The sequence below is a fragment of the Zosterops lateralis genome, assembly GCF_965231275.1.
Source record: "Zosterops lateralis genome assembly, chromosome: 15".
Lineage (NCBI taxonomy): Eukaryota > Metazoa > Chordata > Aves > Passeriformes > Zosteropidae > Zosterops > Zosterops lateralis.
Genome location: NC_139775.1, coordinates 15328950 through 15350059, shown reverse-complemented (window position 1 = coordinate 15350059; position 21110 = coordinate 15328950). Strand labels below are relative to the sequence as shown.

The following is a 21110-nucleotide window of genomic DNA, read 5'->3' as shown; positions in this document are numbered from 1 at the left end:
CCAGATGACACAGAGTGTGCTCTCCCCACTGTGTTCAGGTGGCCCTGCTGAACAGGGTGTCTGTGCTGCCAGAGGACAGGGACGTGGCAGATGAGAGGAAGAAAGTTTTGGAGTCTCCACCAGAACTGCTGTCATCTCTCAGCAGCCCTCTGGTCATCAAGGAGCTCACTAAGGTGAGACAAGATGACCTGAGCATCCTGCTGCCACCTGGGCCGTGTCCTCTCTGCCTTGCTGTGCCATCAGGCAGTGACACATGGCTCCTGTGTGGTCCCCTCCAGGTCTATGACAGCCGGGAGTCCCTGCTGGCAGTGGACAGGATCTCCTTGGCCGTCAGCAAAGGGGAATGCTTTGGTCTCCTTGGCTTCAATGGGGCTGGAAAAACCACCACCTTCAAGATGCTGACGGGTGACGAGAGCATCACATCAGGGGATGCCTTTGTGGATGGCCACAGCATTCTGGCCAACATCAAGAAGGTACCCAAGGCTGCATGGGTGAGGGTGGTGTTGCAGACTGTGCTGTGTTTGGCTGGGCTGAGCCACCTTACAGGTGCCTTCAGGAGAACGTGGTTGCAAGTTCCAGAGGTGGAGACAATATCCGAGGGACATTGTGTCCTTGGCTGGCTCAGCTCTCCATTATCTGGCCATGTGGAAGGAGCCTCCTCTCCACTGGGATTACATGTGGTGCAAATTGGAGGCCAAATAGTGAGGGTAGCAAACCCTTCATCAGGGGGTTTACCTCCATAGTTAGAAATGTGGAGAATATTGGAGGATGGTCTCCAAAATGAGTGTATCAAACCTTTCCAGACCCCTTTTAGGGGTCTCCTTGCTGTGAATTGCCCACTCCCTTTGGAAGAGGAAGAGATGAGCAGGAGTTGGGCTTTTAGTCCAGTCCTTCCTCTACTGTCTCAGATTTCACAGAATACTCTGATTCCCACAAGGACTATCAAGTCCAACTCTTGAGTGAATGGGGATACCAGACAAAGTCAGACATGAAGAACATTCCTTGAGAGCATATCCCTTTGAGAGCAAACTGCCTTCTCTCATGCTCTTGTCTTTGTAAATGACCAGGACATGGGGGAGGTACCAGCTCTTCAGCTCTTCCCTTCTCTTGAAAGCTTGTCCATCACAGTGAGGAATCAACTTGCCAGAGGCACTGTTAGCCTACCCAGTTGCTGTCCAGACAGAGATGGACAGATGTGTATCAGCCCAGCTGCTCCAAGGAGCATTTCCCTCTCACATTCCACCCAGAGCCACGCCTCTGAGCAAAACCCTTTAGAGAGAGAGAAACAGCAAAGCCTGCGGGTGCCCAGGCACCTCCAGCTCAGAGCCCTGACTGCCCTGTGCCCCTCTTTGCCCAAGGTGCAGCAGAGGATCGGGTACTGCCCGCAGTTCGACGCGCTGCTGGAGCACATGACGGGCCGCGAGACGCTGAGCATGTACGCGCGGCTGCGCGGCATCCCCGAGCGCTACATCGGCAGCTGCGTGGAGAACATGCTGAGGGGGCTGCTCCTGGAGCCCCACGCCGACAAGCTCGTCAGGACATACAGGTGAGAGAGCAGCCTGATGTCCCTTGTTGCTTTGGTTTCAAGCATTTGAGTCTTCGCGGTGCGATTCTCACGTAAAGTGTATGTGTTTTTAGGATTTATCAATGTGTTTGTGTAGTTCTGGGAGCTCGGGTGTTTAGGCTGGAGAAAAGGAGACTCAGAGGTGACCTGATCACTCTCTACAACTTCCTGAAGGGTGGTTGTAGACAACTGGGGGTTGGTCTCTTTCTCCAGGCAGCACTGACAGAACGAGAGGACACAGTCTCAGGCTATGCCAAGGGAAATATAGGTTGGATATCAGGAAGAAGTTTTTCACAGAAAGAGTGATTAAATACTGGAATAGTCTGCCCAGGGAGGTGGTGGATCCCTGGATGTGTTTAAAAGGAAACTGGATGTGGTACTTGATGCCATGACCTAGTTGAGGTGTCAGGGCTGGGTTGGACTTGAAGGTCTCTTCCAACCTACATATTCTGTGATTCTGTGATTCTCCTCTGGGAGGAGAATGTGATTGATGGTGATAGTGACCAACGAGGTTCATGAGGTATTAACCTTTTTTTAGCCTATCTTTGGCTTTTGGACAAAGTGTATGTAAGTTGATAGAGTCAGAAATAAAAAAAGTTTTCCATGTCTGACCTGCTGTCCTCTGTGTGTCCTGAAATAGTGGACACAGTCCCCTCCTCTTGCATGATGCTCCCCATACTCATATTGGGTCTCTGTCCTCATTCCTCGCTCCCGTTCTCAGCTGAAGGTTGGGTTTGATGACCTCTCAGGTTTTTTCCAACTTTAATAGTTCTGTGATTCCTCTGCAGCGGAGGGAACAAGCGGAAGCTGAGCACTGGCATTGCCCTCATTGGGGGCCCCCCCGTGATCTTCCTGGACGAGCCCTCCACTGGCATGGACCCTGTGGCCCGGCGCCTGCTCTGGGACGCGGTGACACGGACACGGGAGTGTGGCAAATCCATCATCTTCACCTCCCACAGGTGACACTTGGGCTGGGCAGGGCTTGGCACGAAAGATCGGGGAGAGTGGTAGGATCCGAGGGATGGGACACACCTCCAGGGCCTGGTGGGTGGGCGTACACTGCCTGCAGCCAGTGACTGGCTTTACCCAAATCTCCCTCTCAAAGAGTCCAGAGAGAAGGGAATACACCTCCAGCCACTTCCCAGAAGCTTCTGGTGCTTGCACGTGGCTGCCCCATCCCTGGAAGCTTTCAAGGGCATTCTGGGCTGGGCTTGGAGCAGCCTGTTCTGGTGGAAGGTGTTCCCTGCCCATGGCAGGGGGTGGAACAAGATGATCTTTAGATGTTCCTTCCAACCCAAACCATCCTGGGCTTCCCTGAGCAATTCCTCTCTTTGCAGCATGGAGGAGTGCGAGGCGCTGTGCACTCGACTGGCCATCATGGTGAACGGGCAGTTCAAGTGCCTGGGCAGCCCCCAGCACCTGAAAAGCAAGTTTGGTAGTGGATACACCTTGCTGGCCAAAACCCAGAGTGAGGAGGAGGGCGAGCTGCAGGCCTTCAAGGCCTTTGTGGAGAAGACTTTCCCAGGTACTGTGAGCTGCTGCTGCCAGAGCAGGGGCAGGGTGCTGGGTGTGAACTTGAGCACATTCCCTAACACAGAGCCTCTCCCTGCTCCATCCCCCAGGCAGTGTCCTGAAGCACGAGCACCAGGGCATGGTGCATTACCACTTGACCAACAAGAACCTCAGCTGGGCACAGGTAAGGGGGGCACTGGATACCTTTTTCCTGCCTCTTCTCATGTTTTTGGTGCTTTGTTTTCGGTGGTGCATCCTCCCCACGCTGCATTCCACTCTGGGAATGTGGCACGGGTGGGTTTCCCTGTGCTGGCATCTCTTGCTCCTGCCCCTCAGCCCCAGGAACCCCCTGGCAGGGGCTTCAGGTGGTCCCACCAGGGCTGTGGGCAGTGGTTTTCCCCAGCCACTGATCCTGAGTGGTCACTGATAAACCCCACAGTACAGATACAGATACAGTGTGTAACCCTCTGCATACAGTATACAGAGTTATGTGTAGAGTATACATAGTATATCTCTCTGTGTATACTGTCTATAGGTACATTATCTACATGTAAATACATGTATACTACACAGAGATATTCATAGTATGCAGATAGTTTTCATATGCAATATCTAAATGTATATATATTATATCTGTATATAATATTATATCTGTATATAATATATATTTGTATATATACATATTATATGCACTGGATGTAGTGTATATAATATACATATATATAATATACTGTATATTGTATATATACAACATATACTATATTATATACTATAGAGGGCATATGGTATATGGTAATACTCCACAGATTATATACTCTGGAGTATATGCTCTATATCAAGTATGTAGTATAGTCTATAGAGTATATATAGAGACAGTACATAGTACACAAATTATATAAAAATGTGTATAGGCTGATATAAAAACTAGAAAGAGTGAATTTATAAATATGTATATTATATATAGCTCAATATAAAAATTATGTGTATGCTAGATACAGATAGTTATGTAGAGTGTATATAGTATCCTATATAGTTAATTCTATATTATATACATATTCTATATATATATATATGTTAGCAGAAACCTTGGACAGGGATTCAGACCCAGATATATGTGTGTGTATATATATAAATACATATATACACACACATATATATGTATATATTTGTATTTATATATATATATACACACACATATATATTTGTATGTATTTGTATATATGTATGCATTTATCACATATAAGTGTGTAAAACAATCATATCCACAGCATCTATTTTTAAATTATGTCAGATACTCCTGGTTTCCCCCCACTCTCCTGCCAGGGAAGGTGTCAAAAAAGAAAAAAGCTTTCTCTGCTTTCCCTGCCATGGTGTGGTGTTCCCTGTTAGAGCCTGGGGGTTCCTCTGTCACATCTTGGGGTTCCCCCTGGGCTCCTGGGAGTCCCCCCACACACCAAGTCACACTGCCCTCATGTCCCTGCCCTCCCTTGCAGGTCTTTGGGGCCCTGGAGAAAGCCAAAGAGAAATATCGCTTGGAAGACTATTCTGTGAGCCAGATCTCCCTGGAGCAGGTCTTCATGAGCTTCACTCGCTTCCAGCACTACACAGAGGACAGAGGGAAATGAGTCCTCCCAGTGCCCTTCCTCACGGACTGGCCCTCAGCCTATACATAGTATATATAGAGACAGTAATTTATATATCGGCGTGTCTTAAATACTGTATAAATGTAAGACTTTCCACCGGGGAGGGGTGAGAGGATGGCAACGCTCCTGCTGCTGTCACCGGCTCTGGGTGTGCATGTGTCATCACACGTGTGGCATTGCCACTCTCCAGCCTTCACCCATCCATACAGCAAAAAAAACATCTGCCCCAAAAAAGCCAGGAGGAGCCTGGATGGGTGGAGAGGGGTGTTGGGCTTGGGCTGGCAGAGGAGGAGCTCACACTCAGTGTGGTCCCCTCTTCCCTGTGATGCTGCCCCATGGTCCTGACCTGCATGTCCATGTGTTGTTTGGTGGTTGCTCATGGTTTAGCAGGAGGTTGTCACAGAGCTCAGATCCAAACCGTCCCTGGGGTCAGCAGGATGCACTGGGATTGCCCCTGGGAGCACTTTGTGTCCAGCCAGAGAGGATGGCTCAGCTCCTGCCTGGCATGGGAAAAAGGAGGCTCTGTCTCCTTTAAATGCTTGGGAAAGCTGTCTCCTCCTGCCTGCTCGCCAAGCCTGGCCCGAGGAGCTGGCCCTGGGCCCAGGCGTGCAGGGGGAGCTGTGTGCAGCCAGGAGCTGGCACTGGGTGAGAGGTAGCCTTGCTGCTGGAGCAGGGCCCAGGGCTCGGCCCCAGCAGCAGCACGTGATGGGCACGGCTGGGGAGGCAGCAAGGAGGGCCCAGCAACGCTGCTGGGATGGGTGAGGGGGGCCACAAAGTCTCCCTGGAGCTGCTGGGTTAAGTGAGAGGTGCTGCAGGGTCTTGGCTGTGCTGTGTAGGATGGCTGTGAAGTGTTACAGGGTGCCCATGCAGAGGTTCTGCCAGCAGCACGGCCCCACACTGTGCAGGGCAGCCACGGGACCAGTGTGAAGCCAGCAGTGCCCTCGTTGTGCCCACGTCCTGCTGAGCTCACCCCTTACACCCCACACAGCTCTGACCAAACCATATCTGTCCTGCATCCCCCTCCTCACCCCCATCCCCTCTCTGCCCCTCACCAGGCTGTGCTGGCAGCAGGCAGGGAGCAAAGGGCCTGTCCTGCCCCTGCCTGGCTCCAGGATGCTGCTGGGCACCAGCACTGCCCAGTCCTGCCTGGGCCCAGTTGGAGGAGGCAACTTCAACTTTTTGGAGTTTTCCCAGTGGCTGGGTTGGGGTTTTTTCTGTTTGTTTGTTGGAAATCTGTGTTGATTCTTGTCTGTCCTTAACTAGTCCCTGTGTCACCTGGGGCAGCCCTTTGGGTGCTGCCCCATGATCAATGCAGAGCTATTTGCACTATAGTACTACACACAATTGCACATAACTAATTAATATTTATGGCAAGTGGGGGGCTGATTCCCTCCCAGTGATTGCATTGTCAGGGGTTGGGTTATATTTTTGGGTTGGGTTTTCATTTTTTTTTTCCTTGTGACTGACTCATCCTTTCCTGTTCCATTTCTTCCCTTTGCCTAATGTTGTTGTTCAGAACGATGGTGCATCATGTTACTAAGAATTTCCCCAGATCTTAAAAATGTGTGTTTTTATGAGTCAGCAGCCACCAGGTGAATGGCCTCCCTAAACACCTTGGAGCCCTGTGGAGCTGCTGGCAGGCAGGGATTGCTCCTGGGAACATCCTGGTGGGCAGCAGAGCCAGCCACTGCCAAGGCACCATGCAGGGGGAATCCCAGCACCAGTGACTGTCCCAGGGAGGGAAGAAAAAAGAGGGGGATGCTTTTTACTGGGAGGGTTGCTGAAGTGCTGAAACTCCCAGTAACTGTTTTCTGGAAAGGGAAGTACAGCAGGAGGTAGTAGAGCCTCCCAGTCTTTGCCTGGGATGGGGAATAGTGGGAATGTGGAAGTAAAATTGCCATGGGCTGGCAGTGCCCTGAGCACAGCAGCAACAGTCCATGTCCTGCTGGCTCTGGTGCCCCCTTGCAGGGCTTGGTGCTGGGGTGGGGACACAGGCAGTGTAACCCCCACACTGCCCATGGTGCCCTGGCAGAGCTGGTGGGAGAGTCCAGGGCAAGGATGACACTCCCTGGCCCCAGCCCTCCACCACTCTGGGGCCTCCTGGCCTAAATGAAGGAAATGTTGTGCAAGCAGCACTTCCCTGTCCTGGGGGCTCTAACACCCTGCCTGTCAGCGAGGCAGGCACTGTGGGCTGTGCATGGTGCTGCTCCTGATTTCAGTCACAGCCACAGTGCCAGGCATGGCAGCCTGGGGCAGGGAGCAGCACCAGCAGTGCTCCAGGCCAGGTGCTGCCAGGGCCACAGCTGCTGCTGGACCTGCTCTGGCCTGCCAGCTGGGTGAAGCAACACAGCTCCTGGGCAGCTTCTGCTCCCCACTGGCTGCAGTGTGGTTGTTATTCCCATCATAGGAATAATAAAGATAATTTTTTTTCCAGTGGGTGTTTCTTGGCCTCCTTTGGAATCAGACTCTCTGCAGGCTGTACTGGCCTCCTGCTCTCTGCTTGGGGAGGACACAGGGGGCAAGGGGTCCTATAAAACCAGAACAGGAAAGGCTCAGTCTGGCTTGGAAAAGCCCATCAGCTGAGGAGATTTTTTGTAGAAGCAGAAGTTTGGGTCCCCATCCTTTCTGTCCACTCTCAGCTCCTCCAGACCACCACAGGTGAGGGGGATACCTCAAGCCTGCTGCTCAAATACCTTTTGGTCTCCATGGCAGAGTCCCTGGCACTCCTCTTCCTGCAGCTTTGCCCAGCTCTGGAGCACAGCCAGGGTGCTCAGCCCTCCTTGCAGATGCCCAAACATCACCTAAGACAGCATCAGCCCCTGGAAGATGAAGCAACACTGGGGCAAGGATGCAACTCCAAGGAAGAGCAGCTCCAACCCCTTGAATCCACAGAAGGCAGGTTCTCACTGAGCCACAAGGCAGCTGGAAGCATCCCCTCCTCCCCAGCCCACAACCATCTCTCCACGGGCAGTTTCAGCGCTTTATTGTCTGGTGATCCTGCTACAGCACCCACTGTGCTCCCCGTGGCTACGGCTGCAGGGGGGAGCCTCTCCCCTTGTCCCCAGCGTGGCACCGCAGTGTCCCTGGGAGCTGGAGGCTGCAGGAGCTGCAGCAGTCTGAGAACTGGCACTTAAGGAATCCTGGCTGGGGCCGCACGCTGCTCCTGGGGCAGGCACGGGCATGGCTGTGGTCCGGTCCTGCTGGGCAGGGTCACTCCACCTCGGGCATCTCTTAAAAACGTGGTTCAAAAAACGCCACCGGTTCTGGGCTGTGACCAGGTGCTCGCAGCTTCGTTTCTCTTAATGAAGAAACCAAACCTTTTCTTCCCTTTTATGAGCAGTTCTCGATTTTGGCCAGAAATTGCTGTGCCCACCACTCCTCCAAGTCAATAGGAACGAAGTCTGGAAAAGAGGGGAGGGGGAGAGGGGAGCAGCTAGAGTGGGAGCAGAGCTCTGGGTGCTCCCTTCTGAACCCCAGAAAATATAACCATGGAATCACAGAATATCCTGAACTGGAAGGGACCCACAGGGATCATCCAATCCAGCTCCTGACCCTGCACAGACACCCCAGAATCCCACCCTCGGCCTGACAGCTTTGTCCAAACCCTCCTGGAGCTCTGGCAGCCTTGGGGCTGTGCCCATTCCCTGGGGAGCCTGGGCAGTGCCCCAGCACCCACTGGGGGAAGAGCCTTTCCCTGATATCCAATCTAATGACACCCCCAGGTCTCCTCCACCCCTGTGCCATGTCCCCAAAAGGCCTGACTGGGGTGACAGGGACATTCTCTTCCTTGGGGAGCTCTCAGATGCTGTGAGAGGCCACAGGCTGCTGTCACTGCCCTGACTCCAGGTGCCACCAGACAAGTGTTGCTCCCATGCCCAACTGCTCCTGCTGGTCCCAGGAGAAGCGGGTCCCCATGATGGGGGGGCGCTCCTCTCTCTCCAGCATGATGCTGAGCCCTTGGTGGCAGGAGAAGGCCTGAATCCCAGAAGAGTCAGCAACACAGTGGAACATCCAAGGGACACAGTGGGACATCCCCACCACAGTTCCTGGGGCCAACTGTCTCTCCCCAGCACCCCCAGAGTGAGCTCAGCACCAGCAGGACACACCTAAACAGCCCCTCTGGCACATCCAGCACCCTCCTCCTCCTTCCACCACAGCCCTGTTCAGGTGCAGGCTGAGCCCACAGCCTCTCACTGCACCCCAAAGTGCCACAAGCACTGCCCACTCACTTTTGAGTCCAGGGTTGGGGGTTTTCTCCACGTACTGCACAGGGCCACAGGCGCTGTCCCCGCTCCGGCTGCCGTCCAGCTGCTGCTCTACCTGCTGCCAGGCTGGGGAGGGGAACAAGCACTGCGTGGGTTTGTGCCAGGGCAGGGGGCTGCAGGGCAGGAGAAGGACACAGAGCAAAGCAGGGCAAGTCCTCAGGCTGGGGATTCCATCCCTGCCACCAACATCCCCAGCACAGGGACATCTGCCCCAGGGACCCTCTGCCCTCACCTTCATAGACAAAGCGAACATTCTCCTCGTGGGCCAGGGTGTAACATTCTTCAGGGGCCGAGAGCTGCTGCAGCAGCAGTGGGGGCCTCTTGCCATTCACTCTGTTGAAGACGAGTTTCTGTGCTGGGCTGTGGAAGGAGAAAAGCAAAGGGAGGGTGAGGGCACAGGCAGCTCTGCCCACCCCAGCAGGAATTGGGCCAGTTCAGGTGTCCTGGGTTGCCCCACGGCGCACAGAGTCACCCACAGCTGCAGTCACCCAGCCCTGTCCCCAAGGAGTGGGATGGAAAGGGATCCAGCCCCCAGGACAGGGGATTCTGACACAGGAGGGTCCAAGGGGAGCTCCCTGGGGAAAAGCACCAGCTGCCCATCTCCTCCCCATCCTCCAACCTAGCACCAAGTGCAGCCCCTAAGATAAATGATCTGCCACCCAAACTGCAGGAATATCAGGAAATGGAAGTGAAATCCAGTTCAGTACTGGACAGGGGATGTGCCACCCTCTGCAGGTTCACTGGGACAGCTCTGGCTCCAGCACGTCCCCAGGGTGCTCCAGCATGTCCCCAGGGTGCTCCAGGACTGGGATGTAAACTCTGCAAAGTGGGAGCAGCTCAGGCTTGCTCAGAGCTGGGATCCCCCTGGTGAGGGGCACATCCCCTGGCCTGGATCCAGCAACACCCACCAGAGCTAAAGGGAAACTTGGGATGAGACCCAGCAGCACATTCAACACCAAACTCCAGTATTTTGGCTTTTCTGCCCAGCTCAAGGGCAGGACATGTCTGCAACAGCCACGTTCCTCACGGGACAAAGTCTAAGGGGCCCTGGGAGTGAGTTTGGAGGGCAGGAGAGGCTGGGAGCAGCAGCTCCTGCAGGAGAGGCTGGGCAGGGCAGTGACCCTCGAGTCCCCACAGCCAGGGGGGCACTGGGCGGGCAGAAGGGCAAGGGTGGCAGGATGAATTCCAGGGATCCTGGGAAGGAGAGGAACTGGGGGGGTGGGCAGGGGGCTCAACCATTTCTTGGAGCTGGAGAGAACGTGCAGAATCAGCAGGGTCCCATTGCCTTGTCCTGCTTTGGAAAGGGTTTCCTTAGGGGTCCCATCAGCACCTCCCAACCCCAGAGCGCCCAACCAACAGCTCCAGGTGTTGCTGCTGGGGAATTCACCCAGGAAGGGTCTCCCAGGCTTTGGGGGCAGGGGGGATCACCAGCCCCGCATGTGTCCCGGTGTGTTCCCCGGTGTGTCCCCGGTGTGTTCCCCGGTGTGTCCCCGGTGTGTGCAGTGCCCGGTGTGTGCAGTGCCCGGTGTGTGCAGTCCCCGGTGTGTGCAGTGCCCGGTGTGTTCCCCGGTGTGTCCCGGTGTGTGCAGTGCCCGGTGTGTGCAGTGCCCGGTGTTCCCGGTGTGTGCAGTGCCCGGTGTGTGCGGTGTGTGCAGTCCCCGGTGTTCCCGGTGTGCCCGGTGTGTGCAGTCCCCGGTGTGTGCGGTCCCCGGTGTGCCCGGTGTGTGCAGTCCCCGGTGTCCCCGCTGTGTCCCGGTGTGTCCCCGGCACGGCCCAGGCGGGCGGGCACACTTGGGAGCAGCGCCGGCCCCGCCGCCGGTTTGTGCAATGGGGGCCGGCCGGGGGGGGGCCGGGCAAACCCCGCCGGGCTCTGCCCCGCAGGGACCCCCCGCGCCGCCCCCCTGCCGTGACCCCGCAGCGATGTGGGGCCGGGGGAAGGACGGGACCCCCCGCTCCGATCCCCCCGTCCCCCCGGGCGGCCGGGCCGTCCCTCCCCTCCCCTCTCCCCTCTCCCCCGGCCAAGGTCACGGCCCGGCCCCGCTCCCCTCGTCCCCGCCAAGGTCAGGGCGGCGCGGGGCTCACCTGGCGGGGGGCCACGGCCCGGGCCGCGCCCGCAGCTCGCCCGCTTTGCTGCTCTCCACCGCCTGCTGCGTGGGACCTGCGGGGAGCGCGGGGTGAGCTCGGGGGGCGGCTCAGGGGGCAGCCCCGGCCCCCCGGGCCGCTCCCCGGTACCTGTGCGGCGCTGCGTGGCCAGTTTGCTGGGGCCGCGCGTCAGCGTGTACATCCTGCGGGGAAAGGTGCGGGAATGGGAGCGGGCCCGCCCCGCCGGACTGAGCCCCGCGCCCCGCACCGGGGCCTTTAACGGGCCGGGCCCCGCCGGGACGGGCGGACCCCGCAGCGCCGACACGCCCCCGGGCTTAAAGGGACCGCGGGACCGCGGGGACGGCGGGGGGACACACGGGGGACACACAAGGGGACGTGTAAGGGATGTGGGACACACACGGGACACACAGGGACACACAGGGGACACGTGGGATGGGGGACACGCAGGGGACACGCACAGGGGACACACGTGCGACACACGGGGGATGTGGGGACACACAGCGGACATTGATGGGACACACCGGGGGCGGGTGTGGGGTGTGGGGACAGAGGCGGGGGACACGCAGGACATGTGTTGTACCCTGGGGACAGGCAGGGGACACACTGGGGACAAACAGGGGGCACACTGGGGACACACTGGGGACACACTGGGGACACACTGGGGACAAGCAGGGGACACACTGGGGACAAACAGGGGACAAGCAGGGCACACGCCGGGAGCACATGCGGGGACTTGCATGGGACACAGAGGGGACATGTGGGACACACACAGGACACACATAGGACACAGAAGGGACACAAGTGGGGCAGAGGGCAGAGCGGGCACAGGGGACAGAGATGGCACAGGGGACACGGGAGCCACGGGAAACTCGGAGGGGACATTCAGCAGACGGGACACCGGAGCCAGGGGACACACAGGGGACACACAGGGGACACACAGGGGACACACAGGGGACATTGCTGGGACACCAAGGAGCCGGGCAGGGCTGAGCTGTCCCCCCTGTGAACAGCCCTGACCGCACATCCCACGGCCAGCGCGGTGACCTTTGGAGCGGGGAGGTCCCCGCACATGGCAGGAGCTGCAGCCCCAGGACAGACCCCGAGCTGCTCCCCGGCCACCCTGCAGTGTCCGCGGCCACCCTGTTTGGGGACAGATGGTGTGACACTGTGACACACCCTGGGGGCTCTGGGGGGCTCCAGCAAAGCCACCCCACCAAAGCGACCTTTGCCTTTCCGCCACGTTGCCGCGGTGGTGGCCAGGGAGGGAGGGAGGGAGGGAGGGAGGGGAGCAGGAGGGACCTCCCATAAAGCCCAGCAGCGCCGGGCCCTGGTGGGTGCAGGACACGCTGGACCCTCCTCGGGTGTGCACCCACTGCTGCCACCCCCAGCCCTGTCACTGCCCCTAAACACAGCCTTGACCCTCGGGATGTCACCACCGGCTGTGCTGTCACCCCCCTGCCACTGCTGGGGGCCGTGCCTCAGTTTCCCCCGGGGTCTCCAACTACCTGTTGGAACATCCCTGAGCTTTCCCACGCCTGGGAGGGCTGAACCCCTAATCCTTGTGCTGCAGATGGATCCCTCCAGTCCTCCATCACCAGTGACAGCTGCGGCAGAAAGGGTGATCCCCTCACCTCCATTTCCCCGAGATGTCCGGGCAGACTCTGAATTTCCCCTTTTCAGGGGGTGCGGGTGTATAACAGAGGAGGGACAGCCCCAGGCCGGGGTCCCCGGGGGGCGGTAGGTCCGAAAGGCGGTGGGGCAGGATGCGCTCCCGGCCGCGCCGCTGGTGTAGTGGTATCATGCAAGATTCCCATTCTTGCGACCCGGGTTCGATTCCCGGGCGGCGCACTGATTTTTTTTCCCTTCTCTTTTTTTTCCTCCCCGCCGTGGGAAGCTCCTCCCGCGGTCCCGGGGGCTGCCGGGAGTTGTAGTTTCCCCCCCTGGGCCCGGCCATGCAGGTCCCGGCGGCGGCCGAGCGCAATAAGGGCCCCATCCTGGGGGTGCTGCGGGAGCTGGCGGGGCGCGGGCCGGGCGCGCTGCGGGTGCTGGAGGTGGGCGCGGGCTCGGGGCTCCACGCCGCGCACTTTGCCCGGGAACTGCCCGGGGTCATCTGGCAGCCCTCGGACATCGACCCCCGGGCTCTGCACAGGTGAGAGGGGAATGGGGGACCCCGGGGGGCACTGCCTGCAGCCCCCTCCTATGGGCGCACGGACCCGCTTCTCTGCTCCTTATTTTATTTTATTTTATTTTATTTTATTTTATTTTATTTTATTTTATTTTATTTTATTTTTATTTTTTGTTTTATTTTATTTCATTTTGTTTTATTTTATTTTAATATTATTTTATTTTATTTTTAAAATTTCCTTTAGGGATTTTGGGAAATCTCATTTTATTTTATTTTATTTATTTTATTTTTTAATTTAATTTAATTTAATTTAATTTTTAAATTTCCTTTAGGGATTTTGGGAAGTCCTATTTTATTTTATTATTTTATTTTGTTTTATTTTATTTTGTTTTATTTTATTTTATTTTTAAATTTCCTTTAGGGATTTTGGGAAATCCTATTTTATTTTATTTTATTTTATTTTATTTTATTTTATTTTTATTATTTTATTTTATTTTATTTTTTTTTTTATTTTATTTATTTTATTTTATTATTTTATTTCTTTTAGGGGTTTTGGGAAAACCCCAATATCCAACTCTTGGATGAGCTGGATGCATATTTTTTTTCCCAGAAAAGACCCGCTCACCAGTGGGCCCAGGCTCCACTTTTTTTTTGGTTTTTTTTTCAGGAAAACCCCAATATCCAACTCTTGAATGAGCTGGATGCATATTTTTTCCCACTCACCAATGGGCCCAGGCTCCACATTTCTTTTTGTTTGTTTTTTCAGGAAAAACCCAATAGCCAAGTCTCCAGCAGCCCAGGCTCCCCCACTCAGTGCTGTATTCCTTTCAGGAAAACCCCAGTATCCTGCTCTCAGATGAGCTTAAAGTATATATATATATATATATATATATATATATATATATATATATTTTTTTTTTTTTTTTTTTTTTTTTTTTTTTTTTAATTTTTTTTTTCCCAGCAAAGACCCTCTTGGACAGCCCAGGCTCTTTGGCTTGACGCTTTTATTTTTTTCCAGGCAAACCACAATATTCAACTCTTGCCCAGCCCAGGCTCCCCAGGTCAATACTCACTATATTTTTTTTTTCAACAAATCCCCAATATCCAACTCCCAAACAACCCATGCTTCCCAACTCAGGACTTTATTCTTCCCAGAAAACTTCCAAAATCCAGCTTAAAAAAAAAAAAAATCAGCCTGGGCAGGGAGGTGCTGGAACCAGTCCCTGTCCAGGGGGAGTTTGTGCTGCCCCCCTGCAGCACAGGGAGTAAAAATAATCCCCATCCTGGGACCCTGCAGGAGCTGAGACCTGGGGGTTGAATGTGCCAAAAAAGGGTGTAAATAATACCAAAATCAGGAGGTGCTGGTGTTGTGGTGCTCCAAAATCAGGAAGTTTAGACCCTGGGGTTTCTCCATCCACAATTCTGTTGGTTGTCCAGGTGCTTCCAGTTCTCCCTGTGCCAGCTGGGAGCCAAGGGCTGGGCAAGAGCCCCCAGGCTGTGCTGCACCCACATCTTTGTTATTCCACAAATAATATCCCACAATCTGGGAGTCCTTGCAGGGATCTGTCCCTGCCTGCAGCACGGGCAGGACCCAGCTGGGCTCAGGTGGGGTTTGGTGCCCAAACAGCATCTCTGCCTACGTGGAGGCCACGGGGCTGCCCAACCTGCTGCCCCCCATCCTGCTGGACGTGTCCCAGGGCTGGGAGACCTGGGGGGGCACCCAGCCCTCCACCCTGGACCTCATGGTCAGCATCAACATGATGCACATCTCAGAGCTGCAGTGCACCGAGGTGAGTGACCCTCCACAGCCTCTGTCCCCTGCCAGGGCCCAGGGGGTGCTCCTGGGGGTGTCCCCAGCCCCCTGAGCTGGTCCCCACCTCTCTCACTCCCCAGGGCCTGTTCAGGGGTGCTGGGGTGCTGCTGAAGCCTGGAGGTGTCCTCTTCACCTATGGGGTGAGTGCCCTGTGCTGCTGCAGGAGCATCCTGGGGGTGCAGGGGGGATATTGGGGCAGGTGGGAGGGCAGCTCCAGTCATGGCTTAGGGAGGGGACTGGGAAATGCAGGGGCTTGGGGTCTGGGGGGTCTCTGCCTTTTGGGGCACATGCTGACCCCTGAAAGGGGCAGTTTTGGATGAGAGAGATCCTGTCCTCCTTCACCTTGTCCAAGGCAGAATCTGGGGGGGCTTGAAGGGGGTGACAGGACTCAGAGTGGACAATGGGACTCCTTGGGGGTCTTGTCTCTTCCTGCTTGGCTTCTGTGCTTGGTGGGGACAGCAGCCCCTGGAAGGGGGGCTGGGGGCACACAGGGTGGCTCCTGCCTGCAGCTGCAGCTCTGTCCCCCCAGCCCTACGCCGTGGACGGCCACATCACCCCCCAGAGCAACGTGGACTTTGACCGCAGCCTGAGGCAGAGGTAGGAGGAGGTTCCTGGGGTCCATCCTGTCCTCTCCATCCTTCCCCCCACTCCTGCAGCTGCAGGAAGTTCCCTCCCAGCGTGGTCCTTCAAGATAAGCCATTCCCGAGGGCAGCCCCCGGAGATGGGGCGGTTTTGGGGCGGTTTGGGGCGCGGTGCCCCATGTGCGACCCACACCTCCCTCCCGCAGCAATCCCGCCTGGGGGCTGCGGGACACGGCGCTGCTGCGGGACCTGGCCGAGGCCAACGGGCTGTGCCTGGAGAGGATGGTGAGTGAGGGGCCCTGGGCTGCTCCCTGTGCCCCTGGGCCCCCCTGAGCCCCAGCTCTGTGTTTCCAGGTGGACATGCCGGCCAACAACAAGAGCCTGATCTTCCGCAAGCTGTGACCTGCCCTGGGAGCATCCCAGCTCCTCCTGGCACTGCTGTCCCCACCGAGGCCTCCTGCAGGGGTGTCATTGTCTCACCAGGGCTGCCAGTGGGGCTGGGGACAGCAGTGATGGGACAGAGCCCCACTCATCCCAGCTGGGGCTGACTTGGCTGATTTGGGGGAGTTCATCTCCCCTGGTGCCTTTGGGGCTCCCTTTGCAGTGGGGTGCCCCAGCCTGGACCACAGGAGCCACAGGGGACACAGGTGTGTGGGAGAGGGGACACAACAGCCCTGGGCATGGGGGAGACTCCTTGCTCCATTCCCTTGGAGGACGCTGTGCTGACAGTGTCCCCCTTCCCCCCTTCCCAGGAATGTGCTGCTGCCCCCACAATAAACTCTGTGGCTTTGCCTTTCACACACCAGCAGCTCCCTGATGTTTTCAGCACAAACCCTGGGGCTGGGGGCGCCCCCAGTTCCAGCACCAGTGAGAGGGTGAGGTCCTGCACCAGGGCTGTTACACCTGAGGCTTTGGTGAGGTGGGAAAATTGTATGAGTGGGATGGTCCTGGCAGATCTCCCACCCCTCTGCAAACCCAACCCAGTTCTCTGTTGCTCCTGGACAGGCTGGGGGGTGTCACACGGGGAGGGGACATGCAGCAGATAAATTACAGTGAAGTGGGAGCTGGTCTGGGGCTGAGCATGGGCGTGGAGGGCACTACAGGACAGTGAATACCTCTAGACAGACCCCGGTGCAGGGGACCCCTCAGTGATGTGTCTGCAGCTCCCCCCGCTGGCACATCCCGCCTCTCCCCTAGTCCTGGAAGCGGTTCAGGAGGTCGCAGGTTTTCTTCTCCATCAGCTCGTAGATCTTCTTGACCCGTTTGTCGTTGGCGGCCCGCACGTAGCTGCCGGGCTCCAGCGTGGCCATTCCGTCGTGCACCTCGCCCATGATGATCAGGGGCCCGTCCTCCGCCGTCATGTTGGGGCAGGGGCAGCTCCAGTCCATGTCGGTCAAGGTCACCTCCAGGTACTTGATGTTGAAGAACTTGAGGCCCATCTTCTCATCCTTGAGGACGTCCTCGAGGGCGAAGCGGGCTATGCCCGAGTCCTGCTCCTCCACGATCTCCATGAGCCGCCCCACGATGGCGAAGTCGCTGCGGCACAGGCTCAGCACCATCTTGCTCTTCAGGCGGCAGGCTTTGCACTGCAGGCTCTTGGGGAAAGGACACACGTCCTCGCAGCTCTCCTTGCTCTCGAAGTTGTTGGTGTTGCCCTCGCAGCCGCCGTAGACGAAGGAGTGGCACTGCTTCAGCAGGTGGTTGTAGGCCCAGCGCGGCTCCCAGTTCTGGCAGGGCCCCTGCACCATGGGCAGGAGGCAGGTGGGCCGGGCGCTGCCCAGGCAGGCGGCCTGGCACTCCTCGTACGTCTCAAAGTGGTTCCTGTTGGCCCCGCAGCCGCCGTAGCGGAAGGTGAGGCAGGAGCCTTGCTTGGCGTCAAAATGCCACCGCACCTCCGTGGCCTCGCAGCGCCGCCGGTCCGGCTCCTTCAAACACTCGGCGCTGGGGAAAGGCTGGGGGCTGCCTGTCCTCGGGGACCCCCCTGATTCCCTCCTGAGCACGGAGAGCGGGAAGTCGGCGCGGAGCAGGCCGGCGGCGTTGCGGGCCGTGCAGGTGTAGATCCCGGCGTCCTCGTGGCGGGCGTTGTAGATGACCAGCTGGCCGATGTTGGTGACCACCACGTTGCCGTACATCTGGTCGGGCCTCATGATGAAGTTCTCCTCGCGCTCGCTCTGCTTCTCCCAGGTGATGTCGGGCTGCGGGCGGCCGCTCACGTCGCAGCGGAAGCTGACGGTGCCCCCGGCGCGCACGGACTGGTGGAAGGGGTTGGTGTAGAGGGCAGGAGGCACCGGCACCTCTGGGCCTGCCCCAGGCGTGGGTCTCGCCGTGGTCTCCTGCGGCACCGGGCTGGTGTCAGGCCAGGTGAAGATGTGCTTGCAGGGCACGGTGCTGAGGCGGGTGCCGCGCAGACACGCCTCGGCGTCCATGTAGCACTTGTTGTAGTAGGTGAGGCCGTCCGAGGCGCAGGTGAAGTTGGGCTCCTTCTCGCAGCGGTCCTTGCACTTGCACACGGGCTGCCCGTCCCAGATGTCGCAGTCCGAGCCCTGCTGGGCGCACACGAAGCTCTCGCAGGAGGCGGCGGGTGCCAGGGCCAGCGAGGGGACGCTGCCGTCGGCAAAGCGAGCGGCCACGCAGCTCCGCAGCCCACACACGTTGGTGCAGCATTTCTCAAAGTCTTCGCAGTCCTGGGCGGGGAGAGAGGGGAGATTGCGGGGTGGGAGACGGGGATGGGGAGGTCATCGCTGGGCTGGGGCTTGTGGGTGTTGTTCTCACCCCTTTAGGAGTTTGGGGTGGGCAGGTGTCCCCTGTGCTCAGCCCTTTGTGCATCACCAGGCTCTGGGTACGAGCCAGACTTCCCTGGCACAGCCCACCCTGAGCCCCCCGGGATGTTTGGGGGTCCTCTGCAGTGATGATGGTCCCTTCTCCCTCACAGAGAGAGCAACTTGCCCTTCTGAGCCTTCGCTGGCCGAGGGCAGGCAGAACTCACACAGATGGATTGTGAAGGGATCTCCCCTCTGGGTTCACACAGCCCCAGCTGGGATGGGGTTGTCTCTGCTCAGCCTGATGGAGCTCAGAGCTCTCTGGGGTGGACAGCCCGGGCCGTGGGTGGGCTCGGGGAAAAGTTGGGAGAGGATTCTGTCCTCGGCTTGGTGGGGTCCATGTCCCAGCACACCCATTCCCTCCATCCCAGCCAGCCCTTTGACACAGGGGAAACATCCCGGGGCTGCATGAGGAGGGTGTTCTGACCTGGGGACACGGTCTGAGGGGGTGACATGAACAGTTTCTCTGTCCCTGGGGCACTGGGGAGCCCGGCACACAGGAGGGGATGGGGAGCCTGGCAGACAGGAGGGGATGGGGAGCCCGGCACACAGGAGGGGATGGGGAGCCCGGCACACAGGAGGGGATGGGGAGCCCGGCACACAGGAGGGGATGGGGAGCCCGGCACACAGGAGGGGATGGGGAGCCCGGCACACAGGAGGGGCACTGGGGAGCCCGGCACAGAGGAGGGACATTGGGGAGCCCGGCACAGAGGAGAGGCTTAGACAGCAGAGCTGCAGCGGGGCTGAGCCCATTGCACTGAAACAACTGAACCAGCTGTGCCCCCAGCACAGAACCCACCCGAGGCACCTCCCGGGGGGATCTGAGGATGCCCCAAAGCCCATCCCCGCCCGCAGCCCCTTCACTGACCTGGTCAGCCTGGCACTCCCTCTCGCAGGTGCTCTGCGCGTCCACCCACAGGTTGGGGTTGAGCTGGTTGGGGCAGACGCCCAGGAGGCGCAGCCGGGCCGGGTGCAGGCTCAGCCCGGCCGCCGCCGCCAGCACCGGCAGCAGCAGCGCCACGGGAGCCATCGGGGGAAATCACATCCACCACGGGCGGGACGGGAGACAGGGCGGGGGGACAAAGAGGAGGAGGAGGAGGAGAGGTGCAGAGCTCTGTCCTTCAGCACGGCCGGAGCTCGCTGGACCACCGGCGGTGCCGCCCGCCGCCTCCATCCATCGCTGGCTCTGGGGACACACAGACACCGCCGGGGACACACAGACACCGCCGGGGCTCAGTCCATCCCCAGCACGGCCAGCGGGGCCACTGGGGTGGAAGGGGAGGACGGGAAGGTTGTAATCTGAATCCCCTCCCTTCCCACTGATGTTTCTGGGTGTTTGGAATGGGAAAGGCGCTGACCTCAGCCTCTAACCCCGGCCAGCCCGGCCAGCCCTGGGCAAACACGGGGGGAGATCAAAGGCAGAATGCAGAAAGTCTCCAGAGAGGGAGAGTGAAAGGGGGGGGACACAAAAACCCGCCCGGCCCACGGAGCCGAATTCCTGCAGGATGAGAAAACAGCCGGAGCCCTCGGAGCCCTCGACGGGGCGGGAGGGACCCTGCGGCTCCGGGATTCCCTCACTCCGCATCCCTGGGCACCCATGGTTCCAGCCCGGCTCCATCCCCGGTTCCCAGCCCGGCTCCATCCCCGGTTCCCAGCCCGGGACATCCATCCCCGGTTCCCAGCCTGGATCCATCCCCGGTTCCCAGCCCGGGACATCCATCCCCGGTTCCCAGCCCGGACCCATCCCCGGTTCCCAGCCCGGACCCATCCCCGGTTCCCAGCCCGGGACATCCATCCCCGGTTCCCAGCCCGGACCCATCCCCGGTTCCCAGCCCGGGACACCCATCCCCGGTTCCCGGCCCGGGACATCCATCCCCGGTTCCCAGCCTGGACCCATCCCCAGTTCCCATCCCCGGATCCATCCCCGGTTCCCGGCCCGGGTCCATCCCCGTTCCCAGCCCGCATCCCACCAGTGCGGGCTCTGCCGCAGGCTGTGTCTGGCCTGGCGGGGTGGGTGCCCATCCAGCCCCCCTGCAGGGGCTCCCAGCCCTCCCTCCCCGCTGATTTACAGCCGGGATGTCGCCAGAGCCACAGCAGACCCCGGCACTTTGTGCAGCAGCCCCGGGCTGGCCCCGGCTCCCTGAGCAGATCCCCTAATCCCCGGTGGAGACTGACCTGCAGCAGGAACATTTCATGGCATTTTGGGAGCATTAACTCTTCGGGCTCTGGTGAGAGCCTCAGCCCTCAGGGGGTCTGGAGCCCCTATGAAACAGCAAAGCCCAGCGTGTTTTGCCCCCAGGAGCAGCTCAGCACCTCCAGTCTCCCCTCCTGGGGTGCAGGTGGTGGAGGGGACAAAAAAACCCCTGGTGGGAGCCCTTTCCTTATTTTGTTGGGTTTTTTTGGAGGGTGTGGGGGGGATCCACCCCAGAGCTGCTTTCACAAGCAATGGTTTGGTGCTCCCCCAGCTGTGGCTCCTTGGGGAAGCCCTTTTGCACCAGACCGTGGCCATCCCCAAACCCCCCAGCACAGTCAGGTCTGGCCCCAGCTGGCCCTGCCCGTGCAGGGAAGGCTGGAGCACATCCCCTGGATCCTGTTCCACAGCCCAGCAGCCACCCCAGGGTCCATCCAGCTGTGGATGCTGAAGGAAGGTTACGCTGCCCTGATGTTTCATAAACAGGGAATTGC

General features: G+C 58.3%; 4 protein-coding genes across 4 annotated transcripts in view; 2 read left to right on the top strand and 2 right to left on the bottom strand.

The window, feature by feature from the left end:
* ABCA3 (ATP binding cassette subfamily A member 3) overlaps positions 1-7150 on the top strand; it is a 33216-nt gene extending 26066 nt beyond the window's left edge. Inside the window, exons 25-31 of the mRNA XM_083872707.1 lie at positions 39-173; positions 279-473; positions 1359-1546; positions 2353-2523; positions 2902-3089; positions 3187-3260; positions 4570-7150. Of these exons, the coding sequence (XP_083728833.1) occupies positions 39-173; positions 279-473; positions 1359-1546; positions 2353-2523; positions 2902-3089; positions 3187-3260; positions 4570-4701 (1083 nt within the window). The 3' untranslated portion in view covers positions 4702-7150. The remainder of the gene's footprint in view (positions 1-38; positions 174-278; positions 474-1358; positions 1547-2352; positions 2524-2901; positions 3090-3186; positions 3261-4569) is intronic.
* A 535-nt stretch (positions 7151-7685) lies between these two features.
* MCRIP2 (MAPK regulated corepressor interacting protein 2) lies at positions 7686-11343 on the bottom strand. The gene is made up of 5 exons (XM_083872878.1): positions 11217-11343; positions 11067-11142; positions 9217-9344; positions 8949-9050; positions 7686-8120 (listed from the first exon to the last, which is right to left on the bottom strand). The coding sequence occupies exons 1-5, from the start codon at positions 11266-11268 to the stop codon at positions 8050-8052; spliced, it is 429 nt and encodes a 142-aa protein (XP_083729004.1). The 5' UTR covers positions 11269-11343; the 3' UTR covers positions 7686-8049.
* A 1391-nt stretch (positions 11344-12734) lies between these two features.
* METTL26 (methyltransferase like 26) lies at positions 12735-16406 on the top strand. The gene is made up of 6 exons (XM_083872795.1): positions 12735-13236; positions 14840-15002; positions 15106-15165; positions 15555-15622; positions 15813-15891; positions 15961-16406. Exons 1-6 carry the CDS (start codon positions 13040-13042, stop codon positions 16006-16008), a joined length of 615 nt encoding a protein of 204 aa, XP_083728921.1. The 5' UTR covers positions 12735-13039; the 3' UTR covers positions 16009-16406.
* A 393-nt stretch (positions 16407-16799) lies between these two features.
* WFIKKN1 (WAP, follistatin/kazal, immunoglobulin, kunitz and netrin domain containing 1) lies at positions 16800-19455 on the bottom strand (the record flags this gene model as incomplete). Its single annotated transcript, XM_083872318.1, has 2 exons — positions 16800-18290; positions 19294-19455. The coding sequence occupies 2 exons, from the start codon at positions 19453-19455 to the stop codon at positions 16800-16802; spliced, it is 1653 nt and encodes a 550-aa protein (XP_083728444.1).
* Between the last annotated feature and the right edge of the window lie 1655 nt (positions 19456-21110).